This window comes from Heptranchias perlo, unplaced genomic scaffold (assembly GCF_035084215.1).
Source record: "Heptranchias perlo isolate sHepPer1 unplaced genomic scaffold, sHepPer1.hap1 HAP1_SCAFFOLD_217, whole genome shotgun sequence".
Taxonomy (NCBI): domain Eukaryota; kingdom Metazoa; phylum Chordata; class Chondrichthyes; order Hexanchiformes; family Hexanchidae; genus Heptranchias; species Heptranchias perlo.
Genome location: NW_027139231.1, coordinates 330,272 through 355,092, shown reverse-complemented (window position 1 = coordinate 355,092; position 24,821 = coordinate 330,272). Strand labels below are relative to the sequence as shown.

Here is a 24,821-nt window from a genome sequence, read left to right as displayed (position 1 = left end):
TAGAGAAAGCCAGCGCGGATTTGTTAAAGGCAAATCGTGTTTAACTAACCTGGTAGAGTTTTTTGATGAGGTAACAGAGAGGGTAGATGAGGGCAATGCAGTTGATGTGGTATATATGGACTTTCAAAAGGCGTTTGATAAAGTGCCGCACGGTAGGCTTATCATCAAGATTGCGGCCCATGGAATGAAGGGGGCAGTGGCAACATGGATACAGAATTGACTAAGGGACAGGAAACAGAGAGTAGTGGTGAACAGTTGTTTTTCAGATTGGAGGGAGGTGTACAGTGGTGTTCCCCAGGGGTCAGTGCTGGGACCGCTGCTTTTCTTGATATATATTAATGAATTGGGTGTACAGGGCACAATTTCCAAATCTGCAGATGACACAAAACTTGGAAGGGTAGGAAACAGTGAGGAGGATAGTGATAGATTTCAAGAGGATATAGGCTGGCTGGTGGAATGGGCAGACATGTAGCAAATGAAATTTAACACAGAAAAATGCGAAGTGATACATTTTGGTAGGAAGAACGAGGAGAGGCGATATAAAGTGAAGAGCACAACTCTAAAAGGGGTACAGGAACAGAGATCTGGGGGTATATGTGCACAAATTGTTGAAGGTGAAAGGGCAGGTTGAGAAAACGGTTAAAAAAGCATATGGGATCCTGAGCTTTAGAAATAGAGGCATAGAGTAGAGTACAAAAGTATGGAAGTCGTTTTGAACCTTTATAAAACACTGGTTTGACCACAACTGGAGTATTGTGTCCAATTCTGGGCACCACACTTCAGGAAAGATGTGAAGGCCTTAGAGAGGGTGCAGAAGAGATTTACTAGAATGATTCCAGGGATGAGGGACTTCAGTTACGTGGATAGACTGAAGAAGCTGGGGTTGTTCTCCTTGGAACAGAGAAGGTTGAGAGGAGATTTGATAGAGGTATTCAAAATCATGAAGGGTCTAGACAGAGTAGATAGAGAGAAACTGTTCCCATTGGCGGAAGGGTCTAAAACCAGAGAACATAGATTTAAAGGTGATTGGCAAAAGAACCTGACATGAGGAAAACTTTAACACAGCAAGTGGTTAGGATCTGGAATGCACTGCCCGAGGGGGTGGTGGAGATAGATTTAATCACGGCAGTCAAAGGGGAACTGGATAAGTACTTGAAAGAAAAAAATTTGCAGGGCTACGGGGATAGAGCGGGGGAGTGGAACTAGCTGGATTGCTCTTACATTGGGCCCGCGTGGACTCGATGGGCTGAATGGCCTCCTTCCGTGCTGTAATCCTTCTATGATTGTATGAAAAACAAGAATGCCAATCTGGCCTGAACTCCAGTCAAAGTCCCAGGGGTAAAAAGGATGAAAGTCTCCTCACTGCTTGTTTAAGGATCCAGTGTAATTGCAGAAACATTCTGATTTTATTTGAGGTAATTTCGATCCTGTTACTCCTGGGTATGTGTCCGCAGTATAAAGTTGTCCCAAATTTGGCACCAGGGCTAGCATTTCTGCTCAGAGACCACAGGGTGGCTGATATGGGCAATGGAAATGCCGTATTAGTGCAGTAGGAATGAGGTTAAGGTACATTTTGGGGCAGAGTGCAGCTGCAGATTGAAAGGTCCCTCGTGCTGTGACATTGGAGGACCCAATAGTGACAATAGGTGTTAAGGTGGGAAAGTGTTCCATTCCCAAGCACCAGCATCCCTCACCTTGACGAGCAGAGTACAAATAACATTTTTAAAAAGCAATGAAGTATTCACTTCTTTCCTCACTCGCGTTTACCCAATGTACTAAGATACAGTGGAAAGTTTACTTACTTATTGCTGGTGTAGAGTGAAGCAAGCTGTTGAACAATATTCATCACCACTTCGTAACATCTTGTAATGAAACAAGACAACTCCTATAAAAGTGGAAACAGTGCCAGTTACTCCTTCTAACTTTCCTGTTCAATGATTTCTTGAAATTGTCACAAGCTAAGTGTCTCCGGGCCAGTTTATGACACATTCTCCTTCCTGCCCGCACCACCTCCCCCCCAACAATCCCCCATTGTAAAGACACTGAAGCCAGCTCAGCCCACCCGCTGCAGCCACACCAGTGCAATAAATTCTAACAGTTTTCTTCTCGATTAGCACCAGTGTGTTTGGAGTTGATATTTAAAGTTCTGCTCAGCCAAGTTACAACTGGAAAAAAAAGCTCGAGAACGATGCTCACAATAGTTGCTGCAAAAGATATTTAAGATCAAGAGGAGCAAAAATTGCCCAAGTTTTAAAAGCTGCACATTTTCTCTTTTGGTGATTTCATGCTGTTTCTAATTTCTTTTCATGGAATCCTACAGCACAGAAGGCAGCCATTCGGCCCATCGTGCCTGTGCCGACAAGAGCTATCCAATTAGTCCCACTCCCCTGCTCTTTCCCCATAGCCCTGCAAACCTTTCCTTTTCAAGTATTTATCCAATTCCCTTTTGAAAGTTACTATTGAATCTGCTTCCACCTCCCTTTCAGGCAGTGCATTCCAGATCATAACAACTCACTGTGTAAAAAGATTTCTCATCTTCCCTTTAGATCTTTTGCCAATTATCTTAAATCTGTGTCCTCTGCTTACTGATCCACCTGCCAGTGGGAACAGTTTCTCCCTATCTACTCTATCAAAATCCCTTAACACTGGTACATCTTCCACACTGCTGTTTGCAGACAGAGGAGTGGAGGCCAGGCAGTAAACAGGAGGGTGAGTGCCAGGGAGTGCAGGAAGTGAATGATAGGCAAGTGTCAAGACTCGAGGTGGGGACATAAACAATTTGGACTCAGGAATCGGAAGTATAATTTCAAAATTTGCGGACACCAAATTTGGGGGTATAGTTAATATTGAGTAAGACTGCAACAAAATACAAGACGACATAAATAAACTTGCAGTATGAGCATTATTTAGCAAATAAATTTCAATATGGATAAGTGTGAGGTGTTACATTTTGGTAGGAAGAATAAGGCGGCCACATACTGCTGGGAAATAACAGTTTCTGTAGACATGCTATAGACAGAGCTAAGCAATTCCACAACCAACGGATCAGATCAAAGCTCTGCAGTCCTGCCACATCCAGTCGTGAATGGTGGTGGACAATTAAACAACTAACGGGAGGAGGAGGCTCTGTAAACATCCCCATCCTCAATGATGGCAGAGGCCAGCACATGAGTGCAAAAGACAAGGCTGAAGTGTTTGCAACCATCTTCAGCCAGAAGTGCCGATTGGATGATCCATCACGGCCTCCCCCAGATATCCCCACCATCACAGAAGCCAGTCTTCAGCCAATTCGATTCACTCCACGTGATATCAAGAAACGGCTGAGTGCACTGGATATAGCAAGGCTATGGGCCCCGACAACATCCCAGCTGTAGTGCTGAAGACTTGTGCTCCAGAACTAGCCGCGCCTCTACCCAAACTGTTCCAGTACAGCTACAACACTGGCATCTACCCGACAATGTGGAAAATTGCCCAGGTATGTCCTGTCCACAAAAAGCAGGACAAATCCAATCCGGACAATTACCGCCCCATCAGTCTACTCTCAATCATCAGCAAAGTGATGGAAGTTGTCGTCGACAGCGCTATCAAGCAGCACTTACTCACCAATGCGCAGTTTGGGTTCCGCCAGGACTGCTCGGCTCCAGGCCTCATTACAGCCTTGGTCCAAACATGGACAGAAGAGCTGAATTCCAGAGGTGAGGCGAGAGTGACTGCCCTTGACATCAAGGCAGCATTTGACCGAGTGTGGCACCAAGGAGCCCTCGTAAAGTTGAAGTCAAAGGGAATCAGGGGGAAAACTCTCCAGTGGCTGGAGTCATACCTGGCACAAAGGAAGATGGTAGTGGTTGTTGGAGGCCAATCATCTCAGCCCCAGGACATTGCTGCAGGAGTTCCTCAGGCCCAACCATCTTCAGCTGCTTCATCAATGACCTTCCCTCCATCATTAGGTCAGAAATGGGGATGTTCGCTGATGATTGCACAGTGTCCAGTTCCATTCGCAACCCCTCAGATAATGAAGCAGTCCGTGCCCACATGCAGCAAGACCTGGACACCATCCAGGCTTGGGCTCATAAGTGGCAAGTAACATTCGAGCCAGACAAGTGCCAGGCAATGACCATCTCCAACAACAGAGTCCAACCACCTCCCCATGACATTCAATGGCATTGCCATTGCCGAATCCCCCACCATCAATATCCTAGGGGTCACCATTGACCAGAAACTTAACTAGACCAGCCACATAAATACTGTGGCTACAAGAGCAGGTCAGAGGCTGGGTATTCTGTGGCGAGTGACTCACCTCCCGACTCCACAAAGCCTTTCCACCATCTACAAGGCACAAGTCAGGAGTGTGATGGAATACTCTCCACTTGCCTGGACGAATGAAGCTCCAACACTCAAGAAGCTCGACACCATCCACGACAAAGCAGCCCGCTTGATTGGCACCCCATCCACTACCCTAAACATTCACTCCCTTCACCACCGGCGCACTGTGGCTGCAGTGTGTACCATCCACAGGATGCACTGCAGCAACTCGCCAAGACTTCTTCGACAGCACCTCCCAAACCCGTGACCTCTACCACCTAGAAGGACAAGGGCAGCAGGCACATGGGAACACCACCACCTGCATGTTCTCCTCCAAGTCACACACCATCCCGACTTGGAAATATATCGCTGTTACTTCATCGTCGCTGGGTCAAAATCCTGGAACTCCCTTCCTAACAGCACTGTGGGAGAACCTTCACCACATGGACTGCAGCGGTTCATGAAGGCGGCTCACCACCACCTTCTCAAGGGCAATTAGGGATGGGCAATAAATGCTGGCCTTGCCAGCGATGCCCACATCCCATAAACAAATAAAAAAGTCTAAATGGGGTAGAGGAACAAAGGGATCTAGAAGAAAATAAAGCACTGGGATTCATTTCTAGAGGGATCGAATTGAAAAGCAGAGAAGTTATGTTAAACTTGTGTAGAACCTTGGTTAGACCACACGTGGAGTATTGTCAACATTTCTGGTCTCCATATTGTAAAAAGGATATAGAGGCACTGGAGAAGGTGCAAAAAAGATTTACAAGGACGATACCAGAACTAAGAGGTAAACCTAGTCAGGAAAGACTAAACAGGCTGAGGCTCTTTTCTCTAGAAAAGAAACTGAGGAGTGACCTGACACAGGTTCTTAAGATGAAAGGGTTTGATATGGTAGATGTAGAGAAAATGTTTCCACCTAGGGGAGTCCAAAACTAGGGGCCATAAATATAAAAGAGAGTTACTAATAAATCCAATAGGGAATTCAGGAGAAATTTCTTTATTCAGAGAGTGGTAAGAATGTGGAACTCACTACCACAAGGAGTAGTTGAGGCAACCAGCATAGATGCATTTAAGGGAAAGCTAGATTAAAAAGATGAGGGAAAAAGGAATAGAAGGATATGTTGGCAGGGTTAGATGAAGTCGGGAGGGAAGAGGCTCGTGTGAAGCATAAACACTGGCATGGACCTGTAAGTTCTATGTAATGAAGGCCAAGGAACAGAGCTCCAAGAAAGAGTCCAAGGCAGGGACAGAAACCCTTGGCAACCAAAAGGAAAGGCCCAAGCGAGGCGTGAATCAGTGCTGGTAGTGGTGGAGTCAGGAATTTGAAGGGAGGCTTTGCAGAGCTAATTTGCGAGTAAGTAGTTCATTTGTGTGTGCGCTGGACTGTAAGCAGGAACTGTGAAGGTGGCTGACAGGGAGCCAAACCTATTTTTTTTTTAAAATGACTTTACTGATTGGCTGTTTTTCATGGAGGAAAAATGCATCCAATTAAAAAACTGGGGCACGAGCTTGCACTGAACCAATCAAAGCTCACGAGGTTTTACACAAAGAAATTGAACAGACAAGTAACTTAATCTTTATGCCATAGCCCAGTCACTGACGTTCCTCCAGTAAATAGAGAAGGCAAAACATGGTGCCGTTTGTTACTTTAACTTGTTCACCATAGCTGTCCCACACACAGATCAGTGTAAACAATTTTACAACACCAAGTTATAGTCCAACAAATTTATTTTAAATTCCACAAGCTTTCGGAGGCTTCCTCCTTCGTCAGGTGAATGGTGTGGAGGAAGGAGGAAGCCTGACGAAGGAGGAAGCCTCCGAAAGCTTGTGGAATTTAAAATAAATTTGTTGGACTATAACTTGGTGTTGTAAAATTGTTTACAATTGTCAACCCCAGTCCATCACCGGCATCTCCACATCACAGATCAGTGTGTTCATTCTCATAGCAGTACAGCAACTCAAAGACATTAGGTGTATTGGGAATCTTCTCACCACTCCCCCAATTTCACCTTTGATGAACTAAACCCTTTTTAGGCTTCATTGTCTGGTGCTAGTTCAGAAGCACCACTCATTGTTTTAATAAAACTTCATTTTGTTCAGCACTATGTTGAGTGCTGAAATCGTGGCAATTTCAGTGTTTACCCAAGGAACAGCCAGCTATTACAGTATGGTGCTGGTACACATTTAATGGCCCTTCACTGGAGTAATCCTCAACCCATCCAGGTTCCAAATCAGCATTTGTAAACACACAGTTTGCAACTTTTCCAATACTTAAGAGCCAAGAATATGATGAGAAAGCACAGGTCGTTGAAGGTGGCAGGGCAGGTTGAGAAAGCGGTTAAGAAAGCATACGGGACCCTGGACTTTATAAATAGAGGCATCGAGTACAAACGCAAGGAGGTTATGTTGAACCTTTATAAAACACTGGTTTGGCCACAACTGGAGTATTGTGTCCAGTTCTGGGCACCACACTTTAGAAAGGATGTCAAGGCCTTAGGGAGGGTGCAGAAAAGATTTACTAGAATGATTCCAGGGATGAGGGACTTCAGTTACGTGGATAGACTGGAGAAGCTGGGGTTGTTCTCCTTAGAGCAGAGAAGGTTGAGAGGAGATTTGATAGAGGTGTTCAAAATCATCAAGGGTTTAGATAAAGTAAATAAAGAGAAACAGTTCCCACTGGCAGAAGGGTCAAGAACCAGAGGACACAGATTTAAGGTGATTGGCAAAACGAACCAAATGCTGTAACCGTTCTGTGATTCTATGTTTTCCCTTGCAGTGCGTTACCCTTGTTTCTTAACTTGGTCTGACCTTTACTCTTATTTCCTATTTCTTTTATCTTCAGACTTCTTATTTTCCTCCAATCACTCCCTCCCGTCTTACAAGTTTAAAGTCCCATTGACAGCCCTATTTATCCTTTCCGTTAGGACCTTGGTCCCATTCCACTTCAGGGGTACAGCTCCTTCCTGTCCCAGTACTGGTGCCAGTGTCCCATGAAATTGAACCCCTCCTTCCCACACCAGTCTTTCAGCCTGATCTGTCGATCCCTATGCAGGTCCTGATGAATTGGCCTTGTTGTTCCTGCTTTCCCTTTCTGTACTATGTGGTACATTCAATGTACTGCCTGATATGTCCTCAAAAAACCCCCACAACCGCCCCTTTGACCTACACCAATGCATTCTGAGGAACTCTATGTTGCACCCTGATTATGGAGTAAGATCTCCCTGCAACTAAACACAAACCTGACTCACCAAATTTGATAGAATCATAGAATGGTTACAGCGCAGAAGAAGGCCATTCAGCCCATCAAGGCCTTGCCGGCTCTTTATAAGAGCAATCGAGTTAGTCCCATTCCGCCGCCCTTTCCCCGTAGTCCTGCAAATTTTTTCCCTTCAAGTACTTATCCAATTCCCTTTTGAAATCCACAATTGAATCTGCCTCCACCACCCTTTAAGGCAGTGCATTCCAGATCATAACTACTCATGTCACTTTTGGTTCTTTTGCCAATCTGAGTCCTTTGGTTCTCCACCCTTCTGCCAATGGGAACTGTTTCTCTCTATCTACTCTGTCCAGAGCCCTCATGATTTTGAACACTTCTATCAAATCTCCTCAAAACCTTCTCTGCTCTAAGGATAACAATCCCAGCTTCTCCAGTTTATCCATGTAACTGAAGTCCCTCGTCCCTGGAATCATTCTAGTAAATCTTTTCTGCACCCTCCCTAAGGCCTTCACATCCTTCCTAAAGTGCGGTGCCCAGAATTGGACACAATACTCCAGTTGTGGCCGAACCAGTGTTTTATAAAGGTTCATAATGACTTCCTTGCTTTTGTACTCTATGCCTCTATTTATAAAGTCCAGTGCTTTCTTAACCGCTTTCTCAACCAGTCCTGTCACTTTCAACGATTTGTGCACATATACCCCCAGGTCTCCCTGTTCCTGTACCCCCTTTAGAATTGTACCTTTTTGTTTATATTGCCTCTCCTCATTCCTCGTACCAAAATGTATCACTTCTCCACGTTAAATTTCATCTGCCGTATCCGCCAGCCTGTCTATGTCCTCTTGAAGTCTATCACTAACCTCCTCAGTGTTTACTACTCTTCCAAGTTTTGTCTCATCTGCAAATTTTGAAGTTGTGCCCTGTACACCCAAGTCCAAGTCATTAATATTAATATGATATATTAATATTAATCAAGAAAAGCAGTGGACCCCCGGGGAACACCACTGTATACCTTCCTCCAGTTATAGAACATAAGCACAAAATGACAAAAATAAAATGAGAATTATTAAAAACAAATTAAATTGCCTATATAGTGACATGCACAGCATCCGAAACAAAACTGGGGAACTGTAGGCAATAATTCGTAGCGAGGAGCCAAATGTGGTAGGAATAACTGAAACATAGTTACATAAAGAACAGTACTGGCAGTTAAATAATGCAGGATATAACGTATTTAGAAAGGATAGGGAAGGAAGAGACAACTAATTAGAGACAACATGACGGCAATGGAAGAGGGACATAGGTAATATTAAGATAGAAGTAGAATCCATACGGATTGAGACAAAGGATTAGAAGAGGTCGATCACGTTAATAGGCATATTCTAATAGTGGAAGGGAAGTGGAGAATGAAATATGTAGAGAAATCTATGAAACGAGTAACAAAAAAAATCAAATAATCAGGGGAGATTTCAACTACTCCCAAATAAACTGGCAAGCGGTAGGGAAAGGAAATAGAGTTTTTACAACGTGTGCAGGACTCCTTTCTTACCCAGTATGTGAGACACCGAAGAGAGGAATCACTGCTGGATCTAGTAATGGGAAATGAACCAGGGCAGATAAGAGAAGTAAACGTAGGGAAACATCTAGGCAATAGTGATCATAACATAATAAGGTTTAAAATAATGTTTAAGACATAAGTAAGACAAAGACTAAAGCAATAGTTTGGAAAAAAAGCAAATTTTGGGGGAGGGATGAGAATGGAACTAGGAGAGGTAAACTGGAAAAATAAATTGACGACGAGACAGAACAGCAGTGGGAAATATTTACAATAGTGATCAAGGCTTCAGGAGAAATATATTCCTCTAAAAAACTAGCCACTAATGAAACACCATGGATGAATAAAAGGATAAGGGTAAAACTGGAAGTAACAAATAGCATAATCTAAGTACATAGTCAATAAATGAGAGGATGACAAAAGGGAATACGAAGAGGTTAGGAAAGAAGTAAAAAAAAATTAGGAAAGCAAAGAGAAATTACTAAATTAAATTATTATAAAAAGAAATAGTAAAGTATTCTACAGATATATAAATAAAAAAAGAAAAATCAGGATTGGGATAGGGCCACGAAGAGATACACAAGATAAACTCACAGGAAATGACAGTAAAATGGCAGAACTATTGGCAGAACTAGTTACTTTGCCTCATTTACCAGGGAGACTCAAGGTGGGCAGGACATTAGAAGAGGAGATCAAAAAAGGTATAAAGACATTTAAGGTAGAACTGGGGGAGATAATTGATAAACAAATCAAACTTAAAGAGGTTAAAACCCCTGGTCCGGATGGATTGTATCCACGCATATTAAAAGAAGTTAGGGAAGAGAGAGCAAAGGCACAATTACACATATATTAAAAAATCATTAGAAAAGGGGATAGTGCCAGAGGAGTGGCAGACGGCTAATGTTATTCCTACATTTAAAAAAGGAGAGAACACCAGTCCAGAGAACTATAGGCCAGTCAGCTTCACGTTGGTGGTAGGAAAGATAACGGAATCTTTACTCAAAGATGTAATAGAAAAACATCCAATAATCAAGAGTCGTCAGCACGGATTTCAGGAGGGAAAGTCATGTTTGACCAACTTCATTGAATTTTTCGAAGTAGTAACAGAAAGACTGGACAAGGGTAATGTAGTAGATGTAATATATTTGGATTTTCAAAAAGGCCTTCGATAAGGCTCATGACTAAGATCAGAACATGTGGAGTCAGGGGACAGGTAGCAGAATGGATAGCAAGCTGGCTACAAAACAGAAAACAGAGTAGAGGTTAATGGTAGCTCCTCGGACTGACAAGGTGGGAACTGGTGCTGGGGCCACTGTTCACAATTTACATGAACAATTTGGACTCAGGAATTAGAAGCACAATTTCAAAATTTGGTGGATGACACAAAATTGGGGGCGGGGGTAGAGTTAATACAAAGGAACAATGCGCCAAAATGCAAGAAGACGTTAATAAACTTGCAGAATGGGCTTGTAAATGGCAAATGAATTTCAATATAGGTAAGTGTGAGGTGGTGCCTTTTGGTAGGAACAATAAGGAGGCCACATACTGCTTGGATAATAAGAGTCTAAATGGGGCAGAGGAGCAAAGGAATCTCAGGATATAGATACACAAATCACAAAGTAGCGACAGAGGTTAATAAGGCCATAAAAAAGGCAAACCGAGCACTGGGGTTTATTTCTAGAGGGACAGAACTGAAAAGCAGAGATGTCATGTTAAACTCGCACAGTTCTGGCCTCCATATTATAAAAAGGATACAGAGGCATTGGAGAGGGTGCAAAAAAGATTCACAAGGATGATACCAAAACTGAGAAGATATACTTTTCAGGGAAGACTAAACAGGCTGGGCCTCTTTTCTCTAGAAAAGAGAAGGCTGAGGGGTGACCTGATAGAGGTCTTTAAGATAATGAAAGGGTTTGATAGAGTAGACGTAGAGAAAATGTTTCCACTTGTGGGGGAGCCCAAAACTAGAGGTCATCAATATAAGATAGTCGCTAATAAATCCAATAGGGAATTCAGGAGAAACTTCTTTACCCAGAGAGTGGTTAGAATGTGGAACTCACTACCACACGGAGTAGTTGAGGAAAATAGCATAGATGTATTTAAGGGGAAGCTAGATAAACACATGAGGGAGAAAGGAATGGAATAGTAACCTGAAAGGGTAAGATAAAGTAGGGAGGGAGGAGGTTCATGTGGAGCATAAATGCCAGCTTAGACCAGTTGGGCCGAATGGCCTGTTTCTGTGCTGTAAATTTAATTTAACAATGCAAGATTCCTGAAGTGGTTCCGATTTACACAGGTATCAATCACACGTTGGGAATCAGGTGCATTATATCACACATTGGAATCAGAATCTCACGTCCTCGCTATACGGTGGGACACGGTCCAGTGTATGAGCATTGTTAGCGTGTGATTTTTGAAAGCAATCAAGACGACATTAAATTATTTGTCAAGTATTGTGGAAAATCCAAAAGTGATACAAGTGACTGACTTCATATAGGAACTGTTCATAGGATGACTGTTTTCAAAAGGAACAGTGTCTAATAACAGAATCTTGAATAATTTAAAATCTGGAAACCACTCAGCAGTTAGAGATAAACAAAGTGTACAGACAGGTGACATTACAAAATATTGGTCTTTTGCCCCCAGATTTAAATCAAACAAATCACAAAGCTAGATTTACAAAAAAAATTGTGAAAGCCAAAGTGTAAAAATAAATGCCGTTCAACACAAAGACCATTCTCTCCCACCAGCCCAGTCACTCTCAACCTGAAAGCAGCTCATGAGCACAAAACACACACTGTTGAGAACAAAGATTTTGATACTTTTATAACTAGTACGAACAAACACTGTGCACCAAAAACAGTTAGCATACCTGTAAGAACGAAATAAACCTGCCCATCTGGACCTGTGACTCTCCTTCCACCATACTCGAATCTGTAACTAAAACAGACAGCGAGGTTACTGGATCCTTACAGATTGCAGGTTTTAAAAGGATAGTGAGAGCCACGCACCCGCCGCCCGAGAGCGGGACGAATAAAAATTTACACATGTACAGAACAATTCAAAAATTTTTGTGGGAACACCAATTCCTCAACTAATAACATTACCTGGAGTTCTGAAGTTATAAAGCGATACCACAAACTCCATTCCCTAGCTACCGACTCCAATCCTCTCTCTGGTCACCGTTCTGAGGCTGATCCAGACTGTTCGCAACCTTAGCATCCTATTTGACCCTGAGATGATCTTCTGACCACATATCCGCTCCATCACCAAGACCACCTACTTAACATGGTCAGTCTCCACTCCTGCCTCAGCCCATCTGCTGCTGAAACCCTCATCCATGCCTTTGTTACCTCTAGACTGGATTATTCCAATGCTCTCCTGGCCGGCCTCCCTTTTTCTACCCTCCATAAACTTGAGCTCATCCAAAACTATGCTGCCCATATCCTAACTCGCACCAAGTTCCATTCACCCATAACCCGTGCTCATTGACCTACATTGGCTCCCGGTCCGAGAACACCTCAATTTTAATATTCTCATCTTGTCCCTTATAGACAGAGGCGGGAGAATTTATAATGGGGAAGAAGGAAATGGCAGAGAAATTAAACAAATACTTTGTGTCTGTCTTCACGGAAGACGACACAAAAAACCTCCCAGAAATACTAGAGAACCAAGGGTCTGGCGAGAATGAGGAACTGAAAGAAATTAGTAGTAAAAAAAAAAAATAGTACTAGAGAAATTAATGGGACTGAAAGTCGATAAATCCCAAGGATCTGATGATCTATATTCCAGGGTTTTGAAAGAGGTGGCTAGAGAGATAGTGGATGTATTGGTTGTCATCTTCCAAAATTCTATACATTCTGGAACGGTTCCTGCAGATTGGAGGGTAGCAAATGTAACCCCACTATTTAAGAAAGGAGGGAGAGAGAAAACAGGGAACTACAGAACGGTTAGCCTGACATCAGTAGTAGGGAAAATGCTAGAATCTACTATAAAGGATGTGATAACAGGACACTTAGAAAATAATAATAGGATTTGGTAGAGTCAACATGGATTTATGAAAGAGAAATCATGTTTAACAAACCTATTGGAGTTCTTTGAGGATGTAACTAGTAGAATAGTTAAGGGGGAACCAGTGGATGTGGTGTATTTGGATTTTCAGAAGGCTTTCGATAAGGTCCCACACAGGAGGTTGGTGAACAAAGTTAGAGCACATGGAATTGGGGGTAATATACTGGCATGGATTGAGAATTGGTTAACAGACAGAAAACAGGGAGTAGGAATAAACGGGTCTTTTTCAGGTTGGCAGACTGTGACTAGTGGGTACCGCAGGGATCAATGCTTGGGCCCCAGCTAGTCACAATCTATATCAATGATTTGGATGAGGGGACCAAATGTAATATTTCCAAGTTTGCTGATGACACAAAACTAGGTGGGAATGTGAGTTGTGAGGAGGATGCAAAGAGGCTTCAAGGGGATATAGACAGGCTAAGTGAGTGGGCAAGAACATGGCAGATGGAATATAATGTGGAAAAAATAGTTGAAGTTATCCACTTTGGTAGGAAAAACAAAAATGCAGAGTATTTTTTAAATGGTGAGAGATTGGGAAATGTTGATGTTCAAAGGGACCTGGGTTACCTTGTACACGAGTCACTGAAAGCTAACATGCAGGTGCAGCAAGCAATTAGGAAGGCAAATGGTATGTTGGCCTCTATTACAAGAGGATTTGAGTACAGGAGTAAAGATGTCTTACTGCAGTTATACAGGGCCTTGGTGAGACTGCACCTGGAGTATTGTGTACAATTTTGATCTCTTTACCTAAGAAACGATATAATTGCCATTGAGGGAGTGCAACGAAAATTCACCAGACTGATTCCTGGGATGGCGGGATTGTCGTATGAGGAGAGATTGAGTAGACTAGGCCTGTATTCTCTGGAGTTTAGAAGAATGAGAGGTGATCTCATTGAAACACTCAAAATTCTTACAGGGCTCAACAGGGTAGATGCAGGGAGGATGTTTCCCCTGGCTGGGGAGTCTCGAGCCAGGGGTCACAGTCTCAGAATAAGCGGTAGGCCATTTAGGACTGAGATGAGGAGAAATTTCTTCACTCAGAGGGTGGTAAATCTTTGGAATTCTCTACCCCAGAGGGCTGTGGAGGCTCAGTCATTGAATACATTCAAAACAGAGATACATAGATTTCTAGATATTAAAGGCATCAAGGGATATGGGGATGGTGCAGGAAAATGGCATTGAGGTAGATGATCAGCCATGATCTTGTTGAATGGAGGAGCAGGCTCCAGGGGCTGGATGGCCTACTCCTGCTCCTATTTCTTATGTTTGTCTTCAAATCCCTCCATGGCCTCACCCATCCCCATCTCTGACCTCCTCCAGCCCTACAACCCTCCGAGATCTCTGCGCTCCTCCAATTCTGGCCTCTCGCACATCCCTGATTTTAATCGCTCCACCACTGACGGCCATCCTTCAGCTGCCTAGGCCGTAAGCTCTGGAATTCCCTCCCTAAACCTCTCCACTTCTCTCTTCCTTTAAGATGCTGCTTAAAACCTGCCTCTTTGACCAAGCTTTTGGTCACCTGTCCTAATATCTCCTTTTGTGGCTCAATGTCAAATTTTGTTTGATAACGCTCCTGTGAAGCGTCTTGGGACGTTTTATTACGTCAAAGGCACTATATAAATGCAAGTTGTTGTTATTAAAAGGGGTAAATCAGGCCTTTTATTCTGGGTGGGAACAGCAGAAGAGAACAGGGCAGGGAAATTCAACAAAAATATCCTAAATATTACTTGAATGCAGCTGTGTGTACTATTATACCATAATATGCGTTACTTTGGAGATTTACAAACACAAAGCTACACTAATTTGGGGCTGTAGTTTGGACTGGAAATTTTCGAGTACAAAATTCTGATACAAGCAGATAATGAAACATGATGAAATGTTCTGAATTATCAGGACAGAGATATTAAAATATTGACCTTCAATGAGAAGAATCTGTAGTTGTACTGTAGTTACCTCAGAGTTTAACCCTGGCTTTGTTCATTCTAACTAGGAACCGACCAGGACAAACAGACTTTAAGCAGAGCCAACAAGGACTGACCGAGAACAGCTATTGACAGCCCTTTGGTCTATAAGTCCAAGGTAAAATAAATGTACTGACTTCACATTGTTGATATATTGGCACAGAACCCACACAGCTACATACAGCAAAATCAGCACCAGGACCACATGCAGCAAGTTAATGAGTCCAGTAACCCAGGCCTGGATTAAAAATACAGCAGAGACAAATGGAATTAAAGGCTCCTCTCTCTCTCTCTGATTACTGCCATATGTTAAATGCTCCTCGCTCTCTGATTACTGCCATATGAATATCCAATGTGAAAAAGGGCTGAGACGAGGTCCCAGAAAGATTCAAGCTGATATCATGTTAAGTTTTGATGGTAAAATGCCAGTTTCCAAGTTCTTGTTACATCCCCTTATCTTATGCCATTTTAATTTCCTTGCCAGCCATAATGGCTAAACATTTGAAACTTTAAAAAACTGTCTAACCTGAATTTAAATATTCCAGAAAACAAATCCCCAAATCCACAGCAAAAATTTGCCTATAATTAGACAATCTCAGTAAGTGTGACAGATAAAATGTCTCACTGGTGCAGAAGGGAGTGTTTATCCGAGCCTAGGTTGATGGCACATTATTCAGGCAATCACTGAAATATATTGAATGTTAATATATACAGTAAATCATATCAAAGCACTGGCTGCTAACAAGGAACAAATTTAAAGCAAAAAAGCACAACTAACCTCCTTCCCCATAGAACAGAAGCCCGTTGTAAAATTTAGTTTCAGCCTGAAAGACACAACATCCATACACTATAAAACACCTGATATAATAAGTAGGGCATTTAGTTTTGCTAAAGTATATTTCAATACTCACTGAATGAAACAGTAATACTGCAAGCTAACTTTACAATAATTTTAAATAAAACTGCATTACTTAGTACTTAAAACAAAAATAGTGCTTTCTCTTACCTCATATTTCAACTTTTTTACTTCACAACAAAGAGCAGCATAAACTGTAATCACTTTATTCAGGACCTACAAAAGATTGTTTTTACATAATTAGCAGACATTCAAATCATAACCACTACCCACCTAACTCCACATTTTAGATCTTTTACACAGTTATCCGTTTTGACAGCTAAACTTTTAAATTTGTGATTTGCATATTTAAATCGAACATAAAAACACAATGATCACTTCTACTGTTTTTGTGTAGAAAGATTCCACAAAAACCCTTCACACAAATGTATTGTTCAGTGGCACATCTAGCTGAGCTAAGCTACTCTCAACTTAAACAGAGCTATTTATAACCATACATTTACAAACGTTAATCTGTTCACACACAGCCTCAACCAGGTTCACACTTGCTGAATGCGAGTAACAGCTGCTATCCAACCTTCATTAAACAACCACTGCAAACCTGATTTTGGCCCAAAAATCGCTCGGAGCAGCAAACCACAGCTTTATACTAACTTTACACTAATTTACCGCGGTCTTTACTGGGGGCAATTTCTCGAATAGGAAGCGGAGAAGAGCCCAGTGTCAGTTGAGGTGAAGTGAGGACCCTGGGAAAAGCTAGAGGATCGATCTCTCTCCTCGAACAATCAGATCGCAGCATTTTTGACAAGCTGCGAAACTGTTTCTGCAGGCTTGGAACATAAAATCCAGGATTTGAAAGGTACACTAAAATCATTGTAAAAACAGTTATAGACAGTGAAAAAGAGTAAGAAATAATCGAATTAATGAAGAGACAGAAGGGGGAAAAGCAAAAAAGTTTTTTTTAAATTTGAAAAAATGCTTTTAATGACCAAAAACTATTAAAATGAGTAATAAGACTCCACATTTTTTAATTGTTAATTTTTAGTTGTTTGGAAGTCATTAAAACTTAGTTTAGACTTGGTATTTTTAAGCATACCTGTTTTGTGATGATATTAGTTACTTTCCAGCTGGGCAGATGAGCAAGTTGCTGCTTTTTCACTGATTTCTCTGATCGCAGCGTGCGATTTCCCTTTAATTCGAAGCTGTTATATCGCCACTGAACGACGAGGAGCAAGTTCCAGATTTCCGTGTTTCACTGCGCATGTGTGAACGCTGGAACTTGCTCCTACATTTCGCCACTAACAACGGCGAGCACTGTTAAGCTCACTTATTTTCCAAACAATTTCTGACTCCTTAAAGAAAACTTTTTTCTTTTCACCCAATTACCAATATACATAACTATATAAAATCCATAAGGCCTTGATATAGAAATATAACTGATGCAATCTTATCTAATGTTATAACTGACTGTCGTTTACAGTCTGGTGTCAACTTACTTTGTTTTCGGTTTTAATAAGTTCCAGTAATGAGGACTGTTCATATGGCAAAAGCTGAAAGATAAAAAAACATATTAAAACAGTGTTTGAAAACAGTGTAACTTGTTCATTCAACATGGCCTTGATGTAGATAATTTAACCGTGATGTAACACTCAGCATTGCACAGCACTCTATTTTCCTCTTGCCCACTTTCTCCCTGCCTCTCAAAGCCACCAACTCCGCTGCTGGAATACAGTTCCACGGTGCCAGTCACCCGCTCGTACCTCAGCTAGTGGCCGTTATTTACACGCAGGGGCTGACAGCGTTTGACCACAAAGATGACAGTCGAGCCTGATCACGTCCTCACCCAACACCCATATACGCAGGGGGTAGTGCGCCGCCTTCTCGAACCGCTACGGGCCATGTGGTGACAGTGCAGCCACAATGCTGCTAGGGAGGAAGTGACGAGGGGCTACCTAGGCCATTTCAGAGGACAGTTAAAAGTCAACCACGTCGGTGTGGGATTGGAGTCACACATGAGCCAGACCGGGTAAGGCCAGCAAGGTTTCCTGGCAGAGAACCAGTTGGGTTTTTAACAACTTCATGGTCGCTTTTACTGATACCAGCATTTTATTTTCAGATTTTTTTTCTAAACTGAATTCAAATTCTCAAACTGCCATGGTGCAATTAGAACTCACGTTCTTTGGATTACAAGTCCAGTAACATAACCACTACACTACTGTACTGTCTCACAGCTACTCTGCACAGACCAGAGATCAAATCTGGAACCTTCTTGGTCTGCATGACTTAGTGACAATGCATAAATCCTTTGTTTACACACCCCATGCTTGCGTGATTTTGGACAGTGTCTAACAAAATCTGAAAATAAAAAGCAGGTACCAGTAAAAAAGTGACCATGAAGCTGTCGAATTGTCATTAAATCCCAACTGGTTCACTAATGTCCTTTAAGGAAATGTAGTAAAAAAAATACATCTGAAGCAAAAGCGTGATATTAAATCAGCTCCAGCAGGCTAAAGGAAAAGGATTGTTAATTTACACATCATAAAAGACCACAGAAAAGGATAGACCACGATAGCAAGAACCACCAGCTCCAGGTAGGCTGGAAATCGTTTCAACACCTACCTGCTTAACTTAATTACTTTGTGGACACAGAGAAAGCAAGTGAAACGTCAATCAATTGTGGGTTGTATTTGGAAGAACCTATTGTTGACAGGTCCTCATCCCAGAGTTCAAAGTTAAAGACTTTTAAAGCAAAGCAGAAGTTAGAATTAGAGACCCCCAACTCTACTGCTCCAACCTTGCCTTCCACCTCCTGGCGGTGCCACCTCACCACGAATCTTCACGGTTTGATGCAGGCTTACCGATTGCCAGTGAAGCAGATGACCTGGCTATAAGAGAAAGCCACGCTACACTACAACGGTGTCCATCAAAATATTTGGAATCGTCCCGACAAGCTTGAGCAAACCATGAGTATATAACTTTCGTAATGGGGTTAATCTAAGATAGACATTTGATTTCCAAAAGATTATGCATTTTGGGGAGTCAGATGGTGTTTTTTTATATTATTGTTAAAGCAATTCTAAATCGTGCATAAACCCAAGATGTTGCTTAATTCTAACATCAATTTTTCTAGTGTATAATAAATGATTATAAAGAAAACAAAGCCATGGTTTGTGCCTCAAGTTCCTTTAGGAAAAATAGCACATTAAGTTGAATATAAAATTAAACCTTGTGGAAATAAAAAAGCATTTCCCCAAATTAAAGTGTAAAATCACTCGGCACTTTTTGCTCCTACAGAAGGAAACCTGCCGTCCTTACCCGTTCCGGCCTATACATGACTCCAGTCCCACACCAACATGGTTAACACTTAACTGCCCTCTGAAGTGTCCTAGCAAACCAAGTGACTTCTTCCATCGGGGGGAACATAAGAACATAAGAAATTGGAGCAGGAGTAGGCCAATCGGCCCCTCGAGCCTGCTCCGCCATTCAATAAGATCATGGCTGATCTGATCCCAACCACAAATCTAAAGAACACAAGAAGTCGGAGCAGGACCCGGCCACATAGCCCCTGGGCCCTCTCCGCCACCCACAGGGCATTGACCGATCCGAACTCAGCTTCATGTCCAATTTCCTGCCCGCTCCCCATAACCCCTAATTCCCTTTACTTCTAGGAAACTGTCTATTTCTGTTTTAAATTTATCTAATGATGTAGCTTCCACAGCTTCCTGGGGAATTCTGGGAAGAGGCAAGTTTGAGCACATGAGATAACGGTCATATCGTTGAAGGGTTTAGTCCTGGGATTGCTTCATCCTCAACAAGCAGCCAGAAAACTTAACTATATGGCCAGTAAAGTAATAGAAGAATTAATTAAACTGTGCACTGTTCGACTTAGACCAGACATTGAGTACAGTGTCTACTTCAAGACACAAGGGAGGCATTCAGGACCTGAAAACAATGCAGACACAAGACAGATCCCTAGCTTCAGAGGACTGAATAATTGAAAAAAACAACGGACAAACTTGGGTTCCACCTTAAAGAGCTGTGAGAGTGGGGATCTTAAATGTACTAAGATAAACAAAGATAAGTTAAATGTGGAACAGTTCTTCAAACTAAGTCGTAAAAGTAGGCAAAAGAGTCAGAATTCAAACTAGTGAACGGCAAACTCGGCTGTCAAGAAGCTCTTCGCACAGTTATCAATCTTCGTGTTCAGATGAACTAAGTTGGGCTGAACAGCCATCTTCATCTGTATATACTTTGTAATCTACATATATAGGCAAAATATGGCTTTAGCATTGAAGTGTACTCAGTCTGAACACAAGATGGACACAGGATGCTCAGCCAAACACACAAAGTGCTAGCCTATTGCAGTCTTTGGGTATCCAAGCTCTCACAGCTAGTCTGGGACTCTATTAATTCCTCACTGTGGTAGGGAACTCACAAGTAACGTCTACATCTCCACGGTCATGGGATTTATGTTTCGTATACCTGGTAGCTCAAATTAATAGGAATGCATATTTGATTACATAACTATTATAGAAAGCACTGTTTTTACATTTACATAATAGGAGTAGGAGTAGGCCATACGGCCCCTCGAGCCTCTCCGCTATTCAATAAGATCATGGCTGATCTTAGACATCAACTCCACTTTCTCACCCTATCGCCATAACCCTGAATTCCCTTAGAATCCAAAAATCTATCAATCTCAGCCTTGAATATACTCAATGACGGAGCATCCACAGCCCTCTGGGGTACAGAATTCCAAAGATTCGCAACCCTCGAGTGAAGAAATTTTTCCTCTTCTCGGTCCTAAATGGCCGACCCCTTATCTTGAGACTATGACCCCTAGTTCTAGACTCTCCAGCCAGGCGAAACGGCCTCTCAGCATCTGCCCTGTCAAGCCCTCTAAGGATTTTGTGTGTTTTAATGAGATCACCTCTCATTCTTCTAAACTCCAGAGACTATAGGCCCATTCTACTCAATCTCTCCTCATAGAACAACCCTCTCATCTCAGGAAATAATTTAGTGAATCTTCGTTGCACCCCCTCTAAGGCAAGTATATCCTTCCTTAGGTAAGGAGACCAAAACTGTACACAGTACTCCAGGTGTGGTCTCACCAGAGCCCTATATAATTGCAGCAAGACCTCCTTACTCTTGTACTCCAACTCCTTTACAATAAAAGCTAACATACCATTTGCCTTCCTAATTGCTTGCTGTACCTGTTAACTTTGTGATTCGTGTACAAGAACACCCAAATCCCCATGACTACCAACATTTCTTAGTCTCTTACCTTTTAAAAAATATTCTGCTTTTCTAGTCTTCGACCAAAGTGGATAATTTCCACATTATACTCCATCTGCCACCTTCTTGCCCACTCACTTAACTTGTCTATATCCTTTTGCAGCCTCTTTGCATCCAAGTTTGCTGACTATACAAAGCTGGGTGGGAAAGTGAGCTGTGAGGAGGATGCAAAGAGGTTGCAAAAGGATATAGACAAGTTAAGTGAGTGGGCAAGAAGGTGGCAGATGGAGTATAATGTGGAAATTATCCACTTTGGTCGAAGACTAGAAAAGCAGAATATTTTTTAAAAGGTAAGAGACTAAGAAATGTATCCAAATTCAGTCCCTTCATCTAAGTCATATTGTAAACAGCTGAGGTCCTAGCAATGATCCTTGCGGTACCCCACTAATTACAACCTGCCAGCCTGAAAATGACCTGTTTATTCCTACTCTCTTGTCTGTCCGTTAACCATTCCTCTATCCATGCTAATATATTACCCCCAATCCCTTGAGCCCTAATCTTGTGTAACAACCTCTTGTGTGGCACCTTATCGAATGCCTTTTGAAAATCCAAAAATATACTACATCCACTGGTTCCCCCTTATCTATCCTGCTAGTTACACCCTCAAAAAACTAATACATTTGTCAAACATGATTTCCCTTTCATAAAAGCATGTTGACTCTGGCTGATATGATTTTCTAAGTACCCTGTTACTACATCCTTAGTAGATTCTATCAATCATTTTCCCTACTACTGATGTCAGGCTAACTGGCCTCTGGTTCAATTTTCTTTACCTCCTTTCTTGAATAGTGGGGTTATATTTGCTATCTTCCAATCCACGGAGACTTTCCTAGAATCTAGGGAATTTTGGAAGATCACAACCAATGCATCCACTATCTCTGCAGCCATCTCTTAAAACCCTAGGATGTAGGCCATCAGGTCCAGGGGATTTGTTGGCTTTTAGTCCCATTAATTTCTCCAGTACTTTTTCTTTACTAATCTTAACTACTTAAGATCTTCACTCTCATTAGACCCTTGGCGCCCCACTATTTCTGGTATGTTTCTTGTGTCTTCTACTGTGAAGACAGATACAAAATATTTGTTTAACGTCTCTGTCGGTTCGTTATTCCCAGTTATAAATTTACATTTTCTAACACCGCAACACACAAAGACGGCCATTAAACACTCAGGTAGCACGTTCATTACCTGCCTGTTTGATACTCATCTAACAAAGGGCTCAAACACTGTTTTTTAAAAATATACAATTCAAAGAGCGTTTACCTGGATTCCTCAGGTACGCTATAGTTGTCACAACAATAATGGTCATCAAGAAACCACACTTTTTGTTTCACTGTCAAGTGTATACAGAGCAAAAAACAGCAAAGGCAACTCCTGGGGACTTTTTAAATTGTACCACACACCTTTCAAAAAGACAAGACATTCCCTGAGAGACAACCATTCAAATGTAAAATCAAAGGGAAAGAAGAATAAAATCAACAGCCAATAAACAACTATAATAAACAAGTCCCTCCCCAGGAGGCGACTGTCACTAATAGATACCCGGTCCAGTCAAACGAGCAGTCCATGTGTTAGTGTTAAATGCCATGTCCTCGGTGTCCAGTTGCAGAGGCTTTGACCAAATCAGTAGAAACAGCTAACCATTTCAGATTGTCTTCTAATTGACGTGCTGTCTCTGCTGCTCCATCATGCATCAATCTGGGATTGCTCATGTGGCACCATCTCTCTCAAAGTGTGGCCCCATCTTCAGCACATTCAGCATTACAGATCAGAAAGCTGCCCAGTTACTTGATCTTTTTCATATTCAAGAATCTTCTCTCAGACTGCAACTGATACTGTAAGGCAGAATACGTTTTCAACCAACCTCTGTCCTGATACCGCCAACAGGAAACAAAATCAGTGCCTAACCTAGTTTGTCACAGACTTTCTGCACAGGGCACTTCTCTGGAACAAAAGCCTTAACATTATGTTTGGGTTTATGAAACATTGGCTGCAAATCCGGGCTGAAACCCGACTTCTCCACAGGTTTTCAAGTGATAATGCAGGTCACCGAAACAGTCATGAGGACTGCTTAGTTTCCAAACAACTGAAGCATCGGTCGGACAGACTCCTCAGCTTTGATGTAATCTATTGGCTCATTCCTTGTATCGGTTGTCAATGGTTTAGAAATGTTCCTTAGTGCCATGTTTCCATCCAGATACCTGAAAATGCTCCAAACTCTCCTCATAACTTCCAAAGTGACTAAAGGAATCCCAGATTCTAGTCTCGTGTGACTGGAAATTGGACTTAACCACAAGAAAGCTTCAGAAAACTATAACAAAATCAAGCTGATAGTTAACTTTTACTTAAAAATCATAACCCTTGCAATCATCCTGTTGCTCTCCCAGTGAACGTCAGTAGTATGCCAGTTTGGGACAATGAGTCCAGTGTTCCATAAATTCACTGCAACCATCAAATTATCTTTCTGTTACTGAAAGCAAGCAAGGCAACTGTATAATTCTTTCCAAGTTATGAAGGTGACAAGTTGGTGCTCTGCAAATTCAGCAGATGTAGCTGCACGAATCCCTTACACAGGATTGATGTGCAGTATTAATCATCCAACAAAAAATGAGTGTCAAGCAGGTTAATTGCTGATATACCACACAAAATTAACAAGCATCTTGTGAAAACTTTTTTAAAATTGCTAAACTGTGGAAAATAGTCTACAAACACATTAAAATTAAGGTTTTATAAGACATACCCTAAGGGCTATAGGATCCAGAGTAAAATCCCAGACATCTCCAACAGAGTCATCCAACGCATCTTCAATTCTTTTCAACTGATTGGTATACTCCTCTAGAAATCTCCCGTAATTCTTCAGCTGCACTTCAGCATGGATTCCTAAACACAGAGGCAGAGGATCTGAAGGATGCAATACTTTGCTGTCTGAAGTTTGATTGTTTGATACTTCAGCTGAAACGCTCCAGCAATGGCTCATTAACCCTTTCTAAGTTAGACCAAAGCCAGAAGGCTCATAAAGCTTTCACTATCCTCTCCCTTCAAGAACATACACATTGACCCTTTGCAAATTCGAGTGCTACACAACATTCCCTGATAGGGTGGACAGAGAGACCAGGGAGAGGAAAGGGGGGGGGGGGAAGGAGAGGGGGAGCAGGGAGCAGGGAGAAGATGAGGAGGGAGCAGGGAGACGATGAGGAGGGAGCAGGGAGACGATGAGGAGGGAGCAGGGAGACGATGAGGAGGGAGCAGGGAGACGATGAGGAGGGAGCAGGGAGACGATGAGGAGGGAGCAGGGAGACGATGAGGAGGGAGCAGGGAGACGATGAGGAGGGAGCAGGGAGACGATGAGGAGGGAGCAGGGAGACGATGAGGAGGGAGCAGGGAGACGATGAGGAGGGAGCAGGGAGACGATGAGGAGGGAGCAGGGAGAAGATGAGGAGGGAGCAGGGAGACGATGAGGAGGGAGCAGGGAGAAGATGAGGAGGGAGCAGGGAGAAGATGAGGAGGGAGCATGGAGAAGATGAGGAGGGAGCAGGGAGAAGATGAGGAGGGAGCAGGGAGAAGATG

At 42.3% G+C, this 24,821-nt stretch overlaps 1 protein-coding gene across 1 annotated transcript in view; it reads right to left on the bottom strand.

Moving 5' to 3' along the window:
- LOC137310104 (WASH complex subunit 4-like) overlaps positions 1-24,292 on the bottom strand; it is an 83,312-nt gene extending 59,020 nt beyond the window's left edge. The window contains exons 1-6 of the mRNA XM_067978061.1: positions 23,995-24,292; positions 17,459-17,512; positions 16,113-16,178; positions 15,885-15,930; positions 11,947-12,014; positions 1,803-1,885 (exon numbers count right to left, since the gene is read on the bottom strand). Of these exons, the coding sequence (XP_067834162.1) occupies positions 1,803-1,885; positions 11,947-12,014; positions 15,885-15,930; positions 16,113-16,178; positions 17,459-17,512; positions 23,995-24,231 (554 nt within the window). The 5' untranslated portion in view covers positions 24,232-24,292. The remainder of the gene's footprint in view (positions 1-1,802; positions 1,886-11,946; positions 12,015-15,884; positions 15,931-16,112; positions 16,179-17,458; positions 17,513-23,994) is intronic.
- Between the last annotated feature and the right edge of the window lie 529 nt (positions 24,293-24,821).